The 20,458-nt window shown below is 35.8% G+C and overlaps 1 protein-coding gene across 1 annotated transcript; it reads right to left on the bottom strand.

The window, feature by feature from the left end:
- Positions 1–12,942: 12,942 nt before the first annotated feature.
- Positions 12,943–17,320, bottom strand: LOC123677125 (lipase member K-like). The gene is made up of 7 exons (XM_045613634.1): positions 17,057–17,320; positions 16,025–16,198; positions 15,744–15,862; positions 14,296–14,536; positions 14,092–14,244; positions 13,588–13,812; positions 12,943–13,158 (listed from the first exon to the last, which is right to left on the bottom strand). Exons 1-7 carry the CDS (start codon positions 17,210–17,212, stop codon positions 12,943–12,945), a joined length of 1,284 nt encoding a protein of 427 aa, XP_045469590.1. The 5' UTR covers positions 17,213–17,320.
- Positions 17,321–20,458: the final 3,138 nt, after the last annotated feature.

The following is a 20,458-nucleotide window of genomic DNA, read 5'->3' as shown; positions in this document are numbered from 1 at the left end:
TTTTTATGGACGATAATGCCAGACCCCATCGTGCGCGCATCGTTCAGGAGTACCTTGAAGGGTTTGAAGTCTCTCGAATGGAATGGCCAGCAAGAAGTCCAGATCTCAATCCGATTGAGCAGGTTTGGGACAACCTCAATAGAAGGCTGAGAAGTTCAGAAAATCATCCAGCTACTCTTAATGACTTAGGAATCCAACTCAGAGAAATCTGGGAAGGATTAGATCAGAACATTTTAAGATCACTCATTTTGAGTATGAACCGTCGTTGCCGAGCTGTAATTAACGCAAGCGGTGGAAATACCAAGTATTAAATCACTTATCAGCATTCCAGTATTTTGAAAATTGTTTATTTTTCTTCTTTCACATAAGATTCGGTGAAATCCTGAATTTTTTTTCCATTTAATGTGTCTTGTTTCGTTCAAAACCTTCCCGAGAGAACATAAAAATAAGTCATGAAGTCAATGTAGAGTTAACTTTCATTAAAATTGAGATTTTCAGAATGTGCGTTAAGTTTTTTGCGCAGTGTATTTCATTTTATTTTCCATATTTAAAAAGAGTCCAACAAGACTTTAAAATCAATCACCCGATAAAATCCTTGAACTATATGGAAATTTCTTCTTCTTCAAATAATTGCTGAGTCCAATCGAACACAGGAGTTTAACCAGCTGCGCCGGATCTTCAGTTCGAATTTCTATGTCCCAATCGGGAAACTGCCAGTAGATTAATTTGTTCATTTCCCAACTAGTTCCACGAGGAAATGAATTTCTTTGGACGATGTTAACGGAGGAAATCGGAGTAGAAAGTTTTTACAGCGTATTGATAGCGTTCAATATTACAAACCCATTCTCGCAGTTTTCCTTCTTTTAACTGCAGTGGAAACTTGGAAATGTGGCGGGACAATACAATTGAAACATTTTCAACATTAGTTCTTCGAATTTAGTGTCTTCGATGACTTTCGAGATATTTATTTGGCTCTCTTGAGATTTTTTTGTTATAAACATTTCGAAGAGGAAGTCACTATTATATGAATTTTCGACTATTTTTATATTTTTTCCTGGATTGTAGATTTAAATGGGGTTTCATTGCACTCCGACCTTATGGTTTATTGTGTCCCATCAAAGCTGTTTTTGTCATTATTCGTAGTCTACAGCTAACCCTTCACTTCCAGGGTTATAATGAACTCCAGTATCTGGGATGGCTTTCTCACTTCTGCTACTCTCTTGTCCAAAGAATTTTTTGCGTTGGCTAACTTCACCAGGTGATCCGGAGTTTTTTTCTCCTCCCCTAAGAATCTGCATTCGTCGTCCTCTGTTAGACTCATTTTCATGAATTGCTTCCTGAGGTGACAATGCTCTGTAAGGAATCCTGTGTGGAGGTGTAGTATACTCTTGCTAAGATCCAGATATTTCTTCAATTTCGCAGTATCAAAGTTGCCAGAAAAGGAACACAGACTCCTTTCATTGCCCCAGAACCTTTCAGTGGTATAGGGCAAAGCTAAATGTACCTACTAGAAGGAGTTCTAGGAGAAGGAAGAAACCGAAAGAGAAATACTCTGGCAAAATCTTCTTGGGTTGGATCGTTCCAAAAAGTTTCTTCGACATTTTGACACTGCGAGATCTAAAAAGATTATACTAAATCTTCTCACTGAATTTCATATATTATCCTCGTCAGGAAGCATCTTTTTAGAATGGGTCCAGCAGGAAACAAGGAATGCAGATTCTGTGAGGAAGAGGAAGAAACTCTGGATCACCTGGTGACTGAATGCTTCGCCATCACTAGCTAACGCAAAATCTGCGTTGGACAAGAAACTTGTAGAAGTAAGAAAGTAGCCTTCTTGAAGCCAACCCAGATACTGGATTTCATTAGAACTCTGGAATTGGAAGAAATCACGTTATGGAGAGAATAGCTCTGATGGGGACACAATAGACCAGTAGGTCGCAGTGCGAAGGAATCCCCTTAAATATAAATCTGAGGGAGCAAAAGGTTCTGACGCTAAGCCGATGCTTTTCTCGGTAAATCTCATAAGTGTCACTTATATGTCCCAGTTATTTCTGAAGAAAAAGTGTTTTGGAGACATATGAAATTCTTCATGTTCATGGTATTTGCTAGGGAATTTCAGTCAAAAATCTCTGAGGGAATTTTTCAATATCGATTATTTTATTTTTCCACAAATATTTGTATCTAGCTATATTAATTCTATAATCGCTATGAGGTTACATTAAAGGAGGTAGCAAATAGTGTCTATTGTTTCAAGAACTACGTAAATACGTAATAACATCCACACGAATGGAAGGTATATTTGCGTTGCAAATATATTTGGTTATGGCAATGTTTATGGATACATATTTATTCTAAATATTTCGATATCGGTTAAAGTGGATTGGAATTACTATTTCGGGATATGAATCGATTGCTGCATGGAATTTTAATTCGAACTAGATGGATATCTTCATTTAATGTATCTAGTTTATATGCACTTTTATCAACCTTCATTTTCTTGACATCCTACATTCATATTTTTTGTATACAAGTTTTTCAAATTGATACAAGGCCAGCCTTGAACAGGGTCAATATTTGTATGGGTAATCTCTCTGTTTTTCAGGTAAAGGGTTTTCCAGTTCTTCGATATTTCCACGAATTCCATATTTAAGGAAATGTATCGATTTTGGAGCATTGGCATAGACTTTATCTTTCTCGTGGCCCCAAAGAAAAAGCCTACAGGTGTTAAATCACAAAATCAAGGTGGCCAATTGATCTCTTAAAGAAATAACCTAGCCAGGAAACAAAATTGCGATTGTACCATTGCTTGTGTGGCACGTAGCACCATCTTGTTGAAAATAAATGTTGTCCAAATCAATATCTTACAATTCCAGCCATAAAAAATCATTAATTATTGTATTATTCCCAAGATCGACAAGGAATCGACAAACCTAAATGTTTTCGTCAACACTACGGGCTACAGCAGTAATATATTCTCAGTTGTTCTTGAGCGACGCACACGGTTTCGATTCTTCATCACTAACTTGTCTCAACATCTCAAATTTTTCAACCTGTTTCACTATTCCAGGAAATACACTCTATTAGTGATGACGTCACAAACCGCCATTTTAGCTCTCCTGTCAGTGTTCGGAATCCAAACAAACAGATTGCCATTCAAATTAGTACGTTGTCGTTGAAGAAATTGGCTTATTTTGATCAATAAGATCATTTAAGGAATGATTTTACTATTAATTGATGGACAGAAGGCACGAGATTAATGCCAGTAAGTTCGAACTTGAAGTTCAACCAATAAACACAGCTTTATACAAAATCTGGGGAATGATACAGGATTCAAACTTACTGGTATTAACCTCGTTCCTTCTGTCTATCAATTAATACTGAAATCGTTCCTCAAATACTTTTATTTATGAAAATAAGCCAATTCCTTCAACGACACCGTACTAATTTGAATGACAATTTATTTGTTTGGATTCCGAACACTGACAGAAGAACTAAAATGGCGTTGTGTGACGTCATCACTAATAGAGCGTATTGCAAAGTTTTTACTTGTCAAATGTCAAAAAATTACAGCTTAAAAGTGAAAGCTGCCCAGATTAGCTGCCTATTCAAAATGAAACCTCTTATTGGAGAACCCATAGAGTAATAAATATCACTCTGAGGGAAACCCAATACTTTGACACGTACTTCAAAGCTCCTGGCCTATCTCTTCTTCTTAGATATCCCTTTCGAAAGTAACCATTTTTTGAATAACTGTGAAGAAACTAATTAGACCTTATTGAAATTCAGTAGTTAGTGCTGAAATAACATGTGAGAATCATTCTACTGAAATATCAACAAAATTCTTTATGAAACGTTCTACATCTCAGAAATTATTCAACACATTTTGCTGAAATTCTTTATTTTCATACATGGAGCATCAAAAAAGAAGCTATAACGTTCATCGACAAATAAATAACTCTTCCCAATACCCAATTGCAACATTTCAAACGAATCAATAACTTTTTTACTGAACGTTTCAAATGTTTTTTATAACGAAACGACAAGTCAATAATACCAACCCAAACATTCAATGTTATTGACCAAACAAGAGAGGAATATATCAATAATTCAATATAAATATCTCGAAGACAAAATCAACAATGTGAAATCTGGAGAGTACACCTCTAAACTTCTGTTTCACTTCTCCTCCAGTTTGCTGTACCCAGGAAATCGATATCATAGCAATCCATGGACATTCGTAGGATGGCTGTTGGCCGTTTTCAATTGCTGTTCGAACATCGGTTCCTTGTTTACAAGACTAAGTGTTTGCAATACTAACACTCCGCATCCTAGGAGAGTCAGTACATCCAATAGAAACCAACAGAATTGTCTGAACGTTGGACTACGCCCATGTCCAGATCTCTTATCTGTCTGGAATAATTATTGGGATTTCTAGGCTCCCTTGTGGCTGTTCGAGATCTGATGAGATTGGATTTAAGAGGGGAAATTTACTTTTTCTGTAGCGAAATGCATTATATACTGGCCAATTGAAGTTCTATCCATTTTGAAGAAAATCCAAATTTATGCATTCCTCGGAGCGCACAATATTTGGGCCTCTCTTACGGCATGCTATGACAATTTTTGCATCTCCATCCTTATAGGATTCGGTTGATACAATATATAAATTATTTTAATACACTTTTTGGTTTTTTGAAGAAATTTTTCTGATGAATGTTATAAGGTTGAAACTTAATACGTTTACTTACACTTTATTTCAATTTTATTTCATTTCAAGGACCAAGAGCCTCAGTACACTCATTCAAGCTTATTGGAAGAATAATTTCGTGAAAAATTCATAATATTAGAACGAGGCACAACAGCTTCTTGTTTCTCGCCTGCGCTTTTCTAACTTCTGTTATTCGAACTCCGGGATATCAATGTTTTACAAAATTCAGGCTATTTTCTGATCATCAAAGGCAAGCGAAATTTCCACTAGCGAAATTAATTCTGGCAATATTATGAATGATTTATTGGACCTGATATTCCATTAGAGCGAAAGATTCTGATTGCAAATGAATCATAGAATATTCAATTAAACAATTACTGGAATCTAGCCTTACTAAAACCGCACGAATAGTTGAACTTCCACATAAATCACAGATTATATTAGGGCTCCCAGCTTGAGGAGGACTTGAGGAAGGAATCTGGATAACCATGTTGAGTATAAGAACTCATTACTGGTTCTTGTCTAGAAATGAATCTGTAAATTATAGAGAATGGTCCCTTCAATCTCAATATTGAATATGTGAAAGGTTTTCTGATAAGATGTTAAATAGCCGGATATCTGAGCAGCAGTCATTTTGAAGCTGCCATCTTTTTATATTTGACAAGTAAATGGTGTTTTTTTTTAGAGCTATAGAACTTTAAACTGCAATTAAACAACGATGGATTATTCGATTGACATGAATTTCATTTATGCGCAAGATAATCTTGTGGCATTACATTTTAAATTGGATTTCTGGCATATGACCGCCACGGCTGGCTCGGATGTAGTCCAATCTGGACGTCCAATTTTCGATTACTTTTTCCAACATTTGTGGCCGTATATCGGCAATAACACGGCGAATGTTGTCTTCCAAATGGTCAAGGGTTTGTGGCTTATCCGCATAGACCAATGACTTTACATAGCCCCACAGGAAGTAGTCTAGCGGTGTTAAATCACAAGATCTTGGAGGCCAATTCACAGGTCCAAAACGTGAAATTAGGCGGTCTCCAAACGTGTTATTCAATAAATCGATTGTGGCACGAGCAGTGTGACATGTTGCGCCGTCTTGTTGGAACCACAGCTCCTGGACATCATGGTTGTTCAATTCAGGAATGAAGAAGTTAGAAATCATGGCTCTATACCGATCACCATTGACTGTAACGTTCTGGCCATCATCGTTTTTGAAGAAGTACGGACCAATGATTCCAGCAGCCCATAAAGCGCACCAAACAGTCAGTTTTTCTGGATCTAACGGTGTTTCGACATACACTTGAGGATTAGCTTCACTCCAAATGCGGCAGTTTTGTTTATTGACATAGCCATTCAACCAGAAGTGCGCTTCATCGCTAAACAAAATAAAATGGACGTAGTGCGCGATACGTATTCCGCACAGAACCATTATTTTCGAAATGAAATTGCACTATTTGCAAGTGTGTTGTTCAGGCGTGAGTCTATTCATGATGAATTGCCAAACCAAACTAAGGATAAATCACTTGACAGCTGTTAAATCGGTCGCCATCTTGAACAGTAATGCCAACTTAAAGTTATATACCTCGAAAAAAACACCCGTTATAAGCATAATTTGGTAACACAAGGTGGCTTAGGCTACTTTTTGTTCGTTTGACTTTGTAATCTTCCACAATACATGTAATTTTCATGCTGAATGAATTGAAATTGAAGAAAAAAATGTGTTTAATTCAAAAATAAAGATGAAATTAATATGGTTAGAATGGTAGTGCAGAATGACGAGAATTCATAAACTGTATGGATTTAGAGAAAAATATATAACAACTCGTCCACAAATACCGGCGATATAACCTTTCCAACTCGCAAAAATTCTCCGTATACCGAACACACATCGTGAAGAGAGCATGTATTTATATATCTCTCAAATATCATCACACCGTTATTCCAGATCCTGGAACACCTCTCCAAACCACTCCAATGTGCATGCATCCATGTAACAGCACATTCCACTTCAGTTTTCCCGTAACCAAAAAGACTTGAAATTTTTATACGCATGGGAGGCACTTTCCACATCAAATGAAATATTGTTCCCTTCGAAGAGCACATGATATCCTCGAAAAATCCTGTGCCAGCGCTATCAAAACAGGTGTATTCAGTCTCTCGGGCTGTTCATTCTCCAATTTGCATGCACCTACAAAGGGGGTCTCATTAAATTCACGCTCGAGAGGCGGCCGATTCAGGAAAGACACAACAAAAAATTAAAATGGCAGAGTTTGCGAAGAAAGAACCGCTCGAAAAGAGTTGGAGATGTCATTAAGAGCCAGGATTATTCTGGAAGGATCAGTGTCCGGTCAGAAGGCGATTCAGGAGGAAAGTTTTAGGATTTCTTAATTAATTCGTTAAGGAATTAAGACGGGGTTTGACGATGTACTCGAGAATGACAAAGTTTCGATAATTTCTGCGCCCTCGTTTTGCTTTTGGATTTTCGAGCTGTTTCTTTCTTAATTACCAATTTAAAAAACGGGTTTTGGAGCCGAGTTAGGGCCAACTTTGAAAGTTAATATTTGTTTTAAGATCCTGCTAAAATAGTCGAAATATACTGGGAGTTTAACTCGTTCAAGTTTCGGAACTTTAGTGTAGAATTTTCGGATTTAGGTGACATTGAAATAAGAACATCCAGTAATAGTTGAAATAAATTTGTTTGAGGCGACGGGTGGTAAAATAATGATTCTACAGGCCATGAGATTTTTTCACTTGGAATTCTTGAAAGGTAAATATTTGAAATGCACCTTTTTTTTTTGAATATTCAATCTGTTTTAATTAGACATTCATCAATTTTTGTTAAACTGAAAGATGTTTATAACAACTTTATACTTTGCTTCATCACTTTGCGTAACCACCATCTTTGCAATACCTGTATTGGATATTTTATGTCAATTTCGCCATTTTAAATATTGCCCAATATCATAATAGTCTTGTCGAGTTGATAATGACAGTGCATAGACTAGTGTTATCTACACACTATCTTGTTGAGTTGATATTGACATTGTGTAGACTATTGTTATCTCCACATTAGTATTGCTAGTAGTGTTTCCGCCTGAGCACAAGCGACGAGCCACTGACTATATTAATTCACGCTTAGTAATTATTTTTTCTTCGCGATGCTTCGTTTGAGTATCAACTTTCATTAATGTACTCATTTCCTAGTTCTTCAATCACCTCCGAAGAAGAAAAGATTTTTCTACTTGGAAGTGGAAGTTATTGAGAGTAATAAACATTTACAACTAACCATCTTCCTTGAAATTATCAACACCTCTTTTAATATGACATTGATAAACTTCCTGCTGAACTGAAATTGAAGGTGTTTCACAACCGCTCAATCACATTGCATAACCATCAATAAAATAAAAATAAAATAAAATAAATAAACTTCCTGCTGAACTGAAATTGAAGGTATTTCACAACTGTATAATTTGCTTAATCATATTGGATAACCATATTCGCAATAATTGTATGGGTTATACGTTATTTGAAATATTGGTCAATATCGGCAATAATTTTGTTGACAGTGTAAAGATTCAGTGCTATCTGCACACTAGTATTGTGCCTTCGCCTGAGCACAAGCGACGCAAGAGACACTAGCTCTGTTCTTTCACAACTGAGGTTACTGTTGGTGAACTATTTTTCTCCTCGTGATGAGTCGTTTAAGTTAGCGTCCAATTTTATCCATAATAATCTTGTTGAGTTGATAATGACAGTGTGCAGATTTAGTGTTATCCAACTTAAATATTGTGCTCTCGCCTGATCTCAAGCGACGCACTGCTAGCATATTTATTTACACCTAGGATCAATTTTTGACTATCCATATAACTTTAATGTACAACAGGAGACTGTTGGTAAGTCATCATTGATGCACACATCCCCACCATGTTTACTCTTCTAACCACTACTTCGACCTCCCTCTTCCAAAACTTATTCCACAAAAGCATCGAAGCTCATTCAGCTTCAAATTTGAAGTTAGCCGAGGTTTGATTCAATATTTAATAAGGTTCACCGCACTAAACGCCTTCCTGATTAACTCCTTTAGGTAAGTTTGGCGCAGTTCGATATCCAGCAAGTGCAAACTTGATTTCCGAAAATCTCACGGATCGATCAGTCTCTTGCAGCCGCAGTTAGTATTTAACTCTGGGGCGTCAGTTTACTCTGGACCGCTGGAGACGGTATTCAACGTTGATTCGGTTTGAACAAGTAGAACTCGTTATGGCTCAGCGGTAGACATTTCTAAAGAATAGTTCAGACACTAATGAACGATGAATGGAGCCGGTGATACGTTAAAGGAGCGGTTGCCGACAATGTTGATTTTCTCGGTGGGAACATGATTTTCCGGGGTCGTAAGTCGATATATGAAGGAGTTGCTTTAAGTGAAAATTTTTATGAAGAATACTACGAATTTTAATCAATGCTTTTTCATATCGGTTCATCTCAAACCCTTTGAAACAACTCTAGTAATAAAGCATTTGCCGGTCAGAGGTAATATCTGAAAAATGAGGTTTTCAAGAAGCGTGGAGACTCTGTGTTTAGGTTGTGTTGTTTTTAGCCCTATTCATGTTTTAGATATTGGAGTGACATCATATTTGAATATACTTCTATCTATATATCATCCATTTTGATGATTTATGGCTCATTCATTAATAGTGAAGGACGATATATTTATGATTCATTATTAAAATATTAAAAAAACTGTTATCTTTCTCGCTGATAAGTCAGCAATCATGCAAAAGTTCAATAGAATTTATTCACACAGGGTGTTTCCTGAACAAATTGAGGGGAATATTCGGTAGGTATTCACTGAATTATTTGGGGTCGAAAAGGTCTTGTAGGCCTATATTCGAAAATGCTTTGGCTCCAAGATATCTAGAAAACGTCAAATGCCCTGCAAATCATCAGAAGAAGACTGACACAAAGTTTTTTTAATTTAATTTTATTATTTATTCATTATTATTTACTTGTTTCAAATGGAGTAAGAATTGTGTAATATGAATTTTATTTGGACAAAAAACCATGGCGTGCTATTTTTTTCTACAAAATATAAGTTAATGCTTGTTCCCACGCCACTGTAGTTACTGAAGATGAGATATTTAATGTAATATCAGCACATCAATGTGATGATTGTTCTCTGTTCTGTTCAAATATCTCAAGCTATATCAAAAATATCGAGCATTTTTTTATATCAATTTACGAACATTTAACGCCCTGTATCTTGGAAACGAAGCATTTCCGAACATGGGCCTACAGGACTATAAAATATGAATGGATGAATAAATTATTGAATGATTTGATAGATAAATCAGTATTGATCTAAGGAATAAATGAGTAGATGAATGAATAGCTGAAAAAACGCAAAAATGACCTATTGAAAAAATGAATGAAAAGGTGAATAAATGAATTAATTAAAACATGAATAAATAAATACCCAAATGAATAAATGAATGAAATAATGAGTGAATGCATAAAATAATAGTCGTCTGAAAGGATAAATGAATAGATGAGGAAAAAGAATAGTTTAATTAAGGTATAAATGAATTTATGAGTAGATGAATAGACAAATAAATGAATAGATGAATGGATAAATGAATGAATACCAGAATGGATGAATTACTGAATAGCTAAATGAATGAATAGACAAAAAAACAAATAAATGAATGAATAAATGAATGAGTTACTGAATAAATGAGTCAATGGAAAAATAAATGAATGAATGAAAAAAATGAATAAATGAATGAATGAAAAATGAATAAATGGATGAATAAAACAAATGAACGAAAAAAATGAATAAATGAATGATTTAATGAATGCATAAATGAATACATTGATAAATGAAAACGTGTGCAGAAGACTGATGTTCAAGCAATGAGTTCGTAAGATGAAATAAGGAAATTAATCAATGCTCTCAGTTTGGAAAACTAACCAGCAGAGGTTGTAAGCCCTTAAGGACGAATTGAATTCCACGAAAACCTGATCTTGCATCACGCCTATTAATTCAATATCAATTTAATCCCAGATTTTCATCGGGCACCATCCAGTTGAATCCAATCGTGGATCTGATCGACCAGATCTCCTGGAAACGGTTAACGCCGCCCCCAAAAGGATCAAAAACGAAAATTCAACTTGAAATTCCGGGTGGTTCCCATGAATTAACCGCTTCTATCTTTCATCCAGTCGGGTAGCGTTTCCGCTAAAGGATAATCCTATCTATTCCAGAAATTTCCCACCAGATAACGAATTCCGGCTTCCCATCGGTCTTCCGCGAACAGATAGGCCCAAAAATTGACTTCTGCATTCCCGACCGCCGCTGCCCCCACCCCCGCTCTCTTCCTTCCAAGGTACGTAATCAGCAGGAGGTCGGAGCGGATGGAAGCCCAACTTCCTCTGATATAAGGAATTGCTATAATTTCAACTAGAACTTCCGAACTAATTACCGACTTGCTCTAGCGGAAGGATGTACTCTAATCCTCGCTGCCGAACTCCACACGCTGTGATTTATCCTTAACAATGTCCTGCAGAATATTTTAATGGGCTTTGGTGAAGTTCCTGCTGGACGTCTTAAAGTTTTTATAATATACCTACTTATATACAGTGGGCGATGACTAGGAGAAAATCAGGATGACAACAGTGAAGTAAGTAGATGACAGTAATCTTCTTGTTGAAGAAGATTCACATCCAGATTTGAAGCAAGTGCGAACGTAAGATGTAGGAAACTGATGAAAGGTTGAAAGGTAACAATCTTCTTTCGAATAGTGAGAAAATCAAGGTTCTACTTTTCCTTCCAAGAAGAGCAAGATTTCAAGAAAACAATACCATAACTTTGAGACAGGAAAAATATAAAGTATTGAGTGTTTGATTGTCTCAGTCTTTACTTGTCGGAAATTCATCTTGATGATTAAAAAGTAAAATAACTTATTTCCGCTTTATATATTTATTTTCACAACAATTGTTTCGTCATGATAACATGACTTCGTCAGGTGAGCATGGTAACTAACTACATATTTGGTATACAGTTCTTTAAATAGTTGAAAAAATATGGTGTGAAATATAATTACATCATGGAAATTCTTGGGTTTCAAAACAGGTTCAGTAAGGGAGATTTATTTAGGTCCGTTTGGTCGTTGAGGAGAATCTAAAAAACAGATTCTCCTCAACGACCAAACGGACCTAAATAAATCTCCCTTACTCAATCTGTTTTGAAACCCAAGAATTTCCATGATTTTATAATAATAAGTTATTTTACTTTTTAATCATAAAGTATTGAAGTATAAAACAGAGTTAACATGGACAAGCATCTCGATCACAAAGAACATATATCAAATGTTTGTGAAAACATTCAAACAGAAATTCATAGTTACAATGATTCATAAAATATGCAAGTCAACATAACTTTAAAACTGTTAATTAAAATTATAACGGTTGAGTCTACCCGATGAAGGCAATTAGTACAAATATCAAAAATTAATTAATTTCCAAGATTATCTGTACCAAAAATTTCATTCTTATTCAACAAAACTTTGTGCAAATATTTTGAAATTTCGAAATTCAAAAGCCGAATGCGTTTTTAGTGAGTATAATATAATTTCGAAAATAAAAATGTAATCATAGGAGTCCCTATTGTATTATAATTCATGATGATAACATTACTCTTCATATTTTTAATTTAATTATGCCGTTTTTAACAGGAAAACGTGTAAAATAATCGTGCCATTTTACATTTTTAATTGAATATTTGTCATGAGATTTGTTTGCATTAATAAAAAGGATTTCGTACTATTTTTCATGTGAAAGAATATTTTGAACAAAATTGTAATGAATAAAACAAACGAATTCAAAAACAGTTATAAAACTATCAACTGTTTTAGCACCGACGCATCCACCAATTTGTTACCCTTGTTAATGTGCAAGATTTATGATGAAATATTGCGGTATTCATTAATTAATTATCTCTATTAATGGGTTCATAAAACCAGCACAGCTATTATTACCACATGCATGGAATTCTTGACGTATATTTCGTCATTCATTTGTGATGCGTTCCAACCGTTTTAATATCGTTACAGGGTGTCCAATAAACCTGTTATCCTCACAACAATAATATGCAAAAGTTTTTATGCTGATCAAAATCTCATCTATCACTATTTGGTTATAATTGATATGGTATGTTTTTGATTGTATTCGATTATTTAGAAAATTGTTTTCATTAATGCGAGTCGATTTGGATGGAATGAAAAATTTGAATATTTCGCAAATATTTTATTTAGTAGATATAATACTTTGTTATGGACTTTTTCATTCCTATGTAATCCAATGAATGTGTCCACATGATTCATTCCTGTCACTAACAATTTTCCATAAATTTTAGCACTATTAGACATTTTGGAGTACAGTCTTTCTGTGTCCTGAAAAAAAAATTACAATTTACTGGAAGGACTTATTTCACGGGCGATTTTCTAGAAAGCAAAAGAGAATTGGAAAATATTTTGTTCTATGAACTAACTTCAGGAAATGCTTCAAGGGTCAAACTTGATGAGAAAATATCAAATTCATGAATTTTGCCTAGAGATATTTGATTATTTGAATGAAAAAACTTCTGCGACTATTAGCTTGGCATTGTAAATACGGAATGAAAAAAATATGTGAAGTCGAAAAAAATTGTTTTAAAATTCTTTCGAAATAAAAAACACTTACAAAGAGAATTAGCTCAAGCAAAACAATTTGAACCAAAAATATTACAGAACATCAGTTCCTATAGAGCTCATATAACCTTTCAAAAGCGAGAAGATCTCTCAAAAGATCCGAACATAAGTACCTAACAAAATTAATCTCACCTTCAAGGGAGCGAATTCATCTTCTCGGCTATGTACAAGATAAATAGGAGCCAATATCTCACCAACTGGATATTCTGGAGGAGTAAATCTTCCATACACTTCCATATTCTTTTCTCCATAATCGTACATGTTGAATTTTCCATCAATGAAAAATTGGCAGTAGTGCAGTACAGACTTTATGGATAAAGATCTTGGATTCTGCGAGGTAATTATCGGAATTAACAGCTGAAAAGGACATTGGTTCATTATATACATTGGTTCTTGAGAAGAATCAGAAACAATATTCTCTCTACTGGGCTTGTAGTAGGGAGGCTATTATAATTCTTTGAATCTGATAAAATATTAATGGAAGCCTCACTAGGGAGTGAAGCAAAGCCAGCAACTCCACCTCTCGGGCATGCAGAGTCACTATAATATTGTATCCTGAAAAAAATCTTTTCTCATGACAAAAATGAATTGAGAAAAATTCAAATTCGTGAAATAAAGAAAAAACAATGCGCTCACAGGGTCTTGTTCTCCTGGAGCCCAACCAGCTCCGAACATACTGTAGAGCGTTGTACACAGATCCGGCTTAGATCCACAAAGATTGTTTACAATGCGGGATATTGTACTGGTTCTCCGCATTATATCACCAATTTTTTCTCTCTCTGTGTATTCCTGGAAGAAATTCCTGATAGTTATCAAATATTTTCTGTTATTCTATCGTACTTTAAGGTAAGGTCGAAAAAATCCCAAAAACTTCACTGATGAGTATTGGAAGCTGCTGGGAGGTCCATGTAGGACAAAAACTTCGCATAGTTTCTTGGCTTCTTCCGGGAACAGAGAAGCGTATATCAAAGCTTCTGTGGATCCCATAGATTGAGCAATCAGGGCAGGTTTGCTGTTGTTGTTGAACTTGTAGATGTAGTTTAGTGAAGCTCTCAGGTCGTATATTGCGATATCGTGGAAACTGCACATAGAGAAACACTGTAAATTTCACACAATTGTTTATTATTTCTTGTAAAGAACATTTCAAATCTAATGAGTTGTCAATAAACAGTAAACTTAGAAATTGAAAAAAGGATTCAACCTTTTCGCAATCGAACCTGAGACTTCCAGGAACTAGTGAAGCATTTTAATAACTGAAACAACAAGAGTTTGTTGTTGGCTTTACATTCCAAAAGTTTCAGAGTATGTAACGTGTGTTTTTTTTCGAGTTTTATAACTTTAAGTTGGCATTACTGTTCAAGATGGGGACCGATTTAACAGCAGTCAAGTGATTAATTCCCAGTTTGGTTTGGCAATTCATCATGAATTGACTCACGCCTGAACAACGCTTGGAAATGGTGCAATTTCATTTCGAAAATAATGGTTCTGTGCGGAATACGTATCGCGCACTACGTCCATTTTATTTTGTTTAGCGATGAAGCGCACTTCTGGTTGAATGGCTACGTCAACAAACAAAACTGCCGCATTTGGAGTGAAGCTAATCCTCAAGTGTATGTCGAAATACCGTTATATCCAGAAAAACTGACTGTTTAGTGCGTCTTATGGGCTGATGGAATCATTGGTCCGTACTTCTTCAAAAACGATGATGGCCAGAACGTTACAGTCAATGGTGATCGGTATAGAGCCATGATTACTAACTTTTTCATTCCTGAATTGAACAACCATGATGTTCAGGAGCTGTGGTTCCAACAAGACGGCGCAACATGTCACACAGCTCGTGCCACAAACGATTCATTGAAAGACACGTTTGGTGACCGACTAATTCCACGTTTTGGACCTGTGAATTGGCCTCCAAGACCTAGTGATTTAACACCGCTAGACTACTTTCTGTGGGGCTATGTAAAGTCATTGGTCTATGCGGATAAGTCACAAACCCTTGACCATTTGGAAGACAACATTCGCCGTGTTATTGCCGATATACGGCCACAAATGTTGGAAAAAGTAATCGAAAATTGGACGTCCAGATTGGACTACATCCGAGCCAGCCGTCGCGGTCATATGCCAGAAATCATATTTAAAATGTGATGCCACAAGATTATCTTGCAGATAAATAAAATTAATGTCAATCGAATAATCCATCGTTGTTTAATTGCAATTTAAAGTTATATAGCTCTAAAAAAAACACCCTTTATAAACCTGATTTTGGAGAGAAATATTTGATAGTTTACCTAAAATTCCAAAATGAGTAGTCGTCAATGGTAAGGTTAACGTGTTTTGTGGAGAAATCGGTTCCTCTTGTGTTGGTCAGCCAAATTTCATATCCATTTTTCCAGAAATAGTAACCAATCTGAAAATATGAAGTGAAAAAAAAAATCTTGATACCCGCATACAAGGTGGAACTTTAGTTGAACAATTCATATCAATGTGTACATCTGGGTAGGAATATGTATGATTTTTTGAATGAGGATTTCTCTTCAAGTTCCCTATCATAACTTTTTGACGTACTCACCGATTCTCTACCAAAGCCGATCCAACATATCGAGTCTGTGATGGCAGGGTGTCGAAACAATATAGCACCCTTAGAATTATCCCTTGGAATCCTGAAGGTGGTTACGAAATATCCGTCATCTGTTGGTATTTCATGCACGTCATACTCCCCAAAATATTTCTCGAGTAGCTCGGGCTGCAATGTCAGAGAAGAGATAAGGAGAGAATGAAACAGAATTCTCTGTCGGTTAGAGTGGTTCATTCCTTGACTAATTTTAATTCCTTTCGTGCTTCTACATCAAAGAGGAAGTGTTAGACAGTGGCGGATCTTCCTTTAATGACAAAGGAATTAGAAAAAATAGGGTCGTACGTCTTAACAAGCATTGAATAAGTATTGACAATACAAGTTGGTTATTATGAGTGAATTTTTGATGCAGTATTCTAAACACAAATCCGAGGTCAAAACTTTTTGGTCTGTGACATGACATAAAATATAGAACGTGAATGTATAATTTCAACAAAATGTCATTCATCACTTTTTGAAATAATTTTTTCAAGAAATGAAAAGGCACATGAAAATAGTAACTGCAGTTTTGGAAGGTTCCATTTTTCCGATTTCGATATATGCTTCTCTACCGTATATTGTTGCTATAACCAGGCAAATTTGTAAAAAAAATTATAAGAATAGCACACCTCAATTTCAATCAAAGAATCACCTAAGTCTTCACCAAACACTATATAGGAACCAAATCATTAAAGAATAATCTGCATCAAAATTTTTTCTATTTCAGTTAAAATCGATCTTCTCATTGAAATTAACAAATTTTTGAAAACTGAATGTTGCACATTCTTGATATCTCACGAAAATGTATTTTTTCTTGAATCTTTTTACATCTTCTATTGGTTTTGGTCTTGTGTTTTTATTGAATTATAGTACATTCAACTACATTCCAAGTGAAAACGCGCTCGAAATACTTTGATAGTTTGTAGTGAATTTATAGATCCCGTAATATAAAATATGATTGAAATAATGAACCAAAATAAAAAAACTCACAGTATTCAAGTACATATCTGGATTATACGTGCAATTTTCGTTCGAATCCATGTCATCCTTCCAATAATCAGACCAATTCTTACACACATTATTTTTTGCCACTGCACAAATGATTACTAGTTGTAAAATATAAAGTTTGAACTGCAATTGAGTCATTTTGTACAAACAGTAGTAATTAAGAACGGTATTCTCATTAATTTATACGTTCGTAAAATGTAATTGCACGTGTTTTTACCATGGTTTGGCTCACCGAGAAGTTGACAATGATTGGGATATTGAATTTTTGGGATTTCAATCAGGGAAATGTTAATTGCCTTGGTCCTGGAGAGAGGAACACATGTTAAAAGTTCGAATATTCTGTTCAGGGCCTTGGATGAAGGTGATTAAGTACCGGAAATTGTCCTATTCGGTATTGAGGCTTTTTATGTAGTTTTTCGAAAATTTTCGAACGATGACTGATTGAATAGATTCTCATAGAAATTTCCTGAATTTCGCCTTCCATTTCAGAACCAATTTGTCTACATTTATTGAATAGCTTAATGTCAAAAACGTTTTCATTTTTTTTTTATATTTAAAGTGAAATTTTCCTTTTTTTTCTGTCGAATTATTCATGTGAAAATTTTACTGTCTCCTGGAAACTGGGTTGGACATATGAGGACACTAAATCAATTAGATTCAAACCTCTTAGCAAAACCACCGGTTGTTAAGCCAACCTCCTACGATTTTGAAACGCCCTTTGAAACGCTTATAAATGACCGTTCTAGTGCAATAAGTCTCGTAAATCGTTTGGACAAAAAGTCATCCATATGGTTCACCCATAGATCAAAATCAGAGAAGGGCACTGGCATTGGGATATATAGACCTAAACTGAGGATCTCTAAAGCCCTGGGAAGTGAGCCCTCGATTCTACAGACCGAAATACTGGCTGTTTAAGTATGCGCTCAGGAGTGTCTCAAAATAACCTCAAGGGGGCGCATATCTACATCACCACGGACAGCCAAACCACGCTGAGATCCCTGGAATCGTGTTGGTAGGGGTCTCTGCTGACTTGGGAGTGCCGTAACACCATAAAGCAACTGGCCAGATGCAATAAGGTGACTCTACTATGGGTACCAGGACACTGTTGGCTTGAAGGAAATGAAAAAGCTGATGAACTTGCAAAAAGTGCATCAAGGTTAACACCTGCTGGACCTGAGCCTTTCTGTGGGCTAGGAAAACACCAATATAAAGCTGCGGTCCAGCTATGGAAGTTTAACAACAGGATAATCCACTGGACTAACACTCCTAGACTTGTTCAGGCAAAGAAATTCGTGACGATTTCACCTACCCACGCCAAAAAGCTCTTGAAGCTGTCACGAGCCGAGCTTCGGGTGATGGTGGGACTGCTGACGGGGCATTGTCGGTACAAGCATCATTTGTACCGTACGGGAAAGTCAGTAGACGAGATTTGCAGGCTCTGTGGATCAGAAGCAGAAACAGCCGAACACATGGTATGCAAGTGTCCGGAGCTGGCTGGCTTAAGAACCATTCACATGGGTAAGCCGGTCCTGGATACCAGAGAGGTAACGGCCAAGGTCCCTAGGGAGGTTGTCAGTTTTATTAACGTCATTGACGACCTCCTTGGGTTTCTATGAATGAGTAGGGTAGAGAACAACAACATGGTCGCAGTTCCCGGAAGGCTTACCGAACCAAAACGACCCCAGTTCAAATAATAATAATTACTGTCTCCACTGTTGTTATTTGGTTTTTCTACGTCGATGAGTATTGCTGTCTTAGTGTATTTTAATTCGAATTCACTCATTAGTTATGTTCGTCGTGAAAATGAAATGATTATTATATTATTTATCACAGAATTCATTCAAATTGCTAAATATCACAATATTACTAATCTGATCTCTTCAACAATCGTGCTCTTGTTCCAAGTCAATAAACGCCATCGTTGCATGGAGTTTTCCCCAATAATTTCGGTGTTACAACGCACCAAACGGTGGTGAAAATTATTATACACTTCATTGCACCTGTTCTCCATTGTTTACATAACATACGAATATTATTACTGCAGCTATGAGTGCCGTTTTCACTGTTGGCGTTACATTTCTGAACGAAATGATATTTCAGGGTTTATATATTCATTTGAATAATTAGAGAGTATTGTTGTAATGGTGAAAATGAGGGAGTCATAAATTCAAAAATTAGCTCATTTGGGTGGATTTATAGATTGAAGAATTTTTCGGTTGGACATTGAATATTTGAATGAATCCCATCCAGAAAAATGAGGAAAGCGCTACGTGTGAAGTCTGGAGCTTTTGAGTGCTTGTTCAATCATGCTCCAATTATTTTATTTGCAGGTGTTTTCTAAGTGTGTTATGAAATATCAGAGAGTGATTTGTTAGGTCGCATTGGAAATAATTTTCTGTGATCAAATGCCTGGAGTTTCATTGTTTCTGAGATACAGAACGTAGATTCAAAACCAAAAAATGTTCTTATGAAATATCATGCATATTCTTCAACTTATTCCGTTGAAATAATAAGGAACTCATTTAGCCCTATCTAGATCTCAATTATTAGGTCCAGTGACGTCTAAGAAGAGACCACAGCCAACAATATGAAGAAGAAAAGTATGGCAATGCATTTTTTTGTGGTTTTATTTTCAGATTCGGCAACTGAAAATTCAAGGCAAGAAGATTGGGAAGGGGAGTCCTAGTTCTCAAAAAGAATACCATTTAATGGTACACAGATAGTTCCAAAACCACGACAGGGACAGGCGCTGGAGTATAGGCTGTGTACTTACAAGAAAGAGTTTCAGGAGATGTAAAAAACCGAAATAAAAACACTCTCATTCAACCAGCCCATAAATCGCACCAAACAGTCAGTTTTTCTGGATGTAACGGTGTTTCGACATAAACTTGAGGATTAGCTTCACTCCAAATGCGGCAGTTTTGTTTGTTGACGTAGCCATTCAACCAGAAGTGCGCTTCATCGCTAAACAAAATAAAATGGACGTAGTGCGCGATACGTATTCCGCATAGAACCATTATTTTCGAAATAAAATTGCACTATTTGCAAGTGTTGTTTAGGCGTGAGTCTATTCATGATGAATAGCCAAACCAAACTGAGAATAAATCACTTGACAGCTGTTAAATCGGTCGCCATATTGAACAGTAATGCCAACTTAAAGTTATATACATCGAAAAAAAACAGCCGTTATATCTAAAAATAAAAAAAAATAGTTCATAACAGCTTAATCTTCAAACGACATATTGCATCAAACTCTAGAGTTAGGAATCACCCTCTAAACACACTTGAGAAAATAAGAAGTATTGCCTGCTCGACAATAGCCTCTCATAAGGAGAGATCAATTGTAAAGTCAGAAGTTAGGGAAAGCAATTTGCGATATTGACA

This window comes from Harmonia axyridis, chromosome 3 (assembly GCF_914767665.1).
Source record: "Harmonia axyridis chromosome 3, icHarAxyr1.1, whole genome shotgun sequence".
Taxonomy (NCBI): Eukaryota; Metazoa; Arthropoda; class Insecta; order Coleoptera; family Coccinellidae; genus Harmonia; species Harmonia axyridis.
This window is presented reverse-complemented; position numbering and strand designations above follow the sequence as displayed.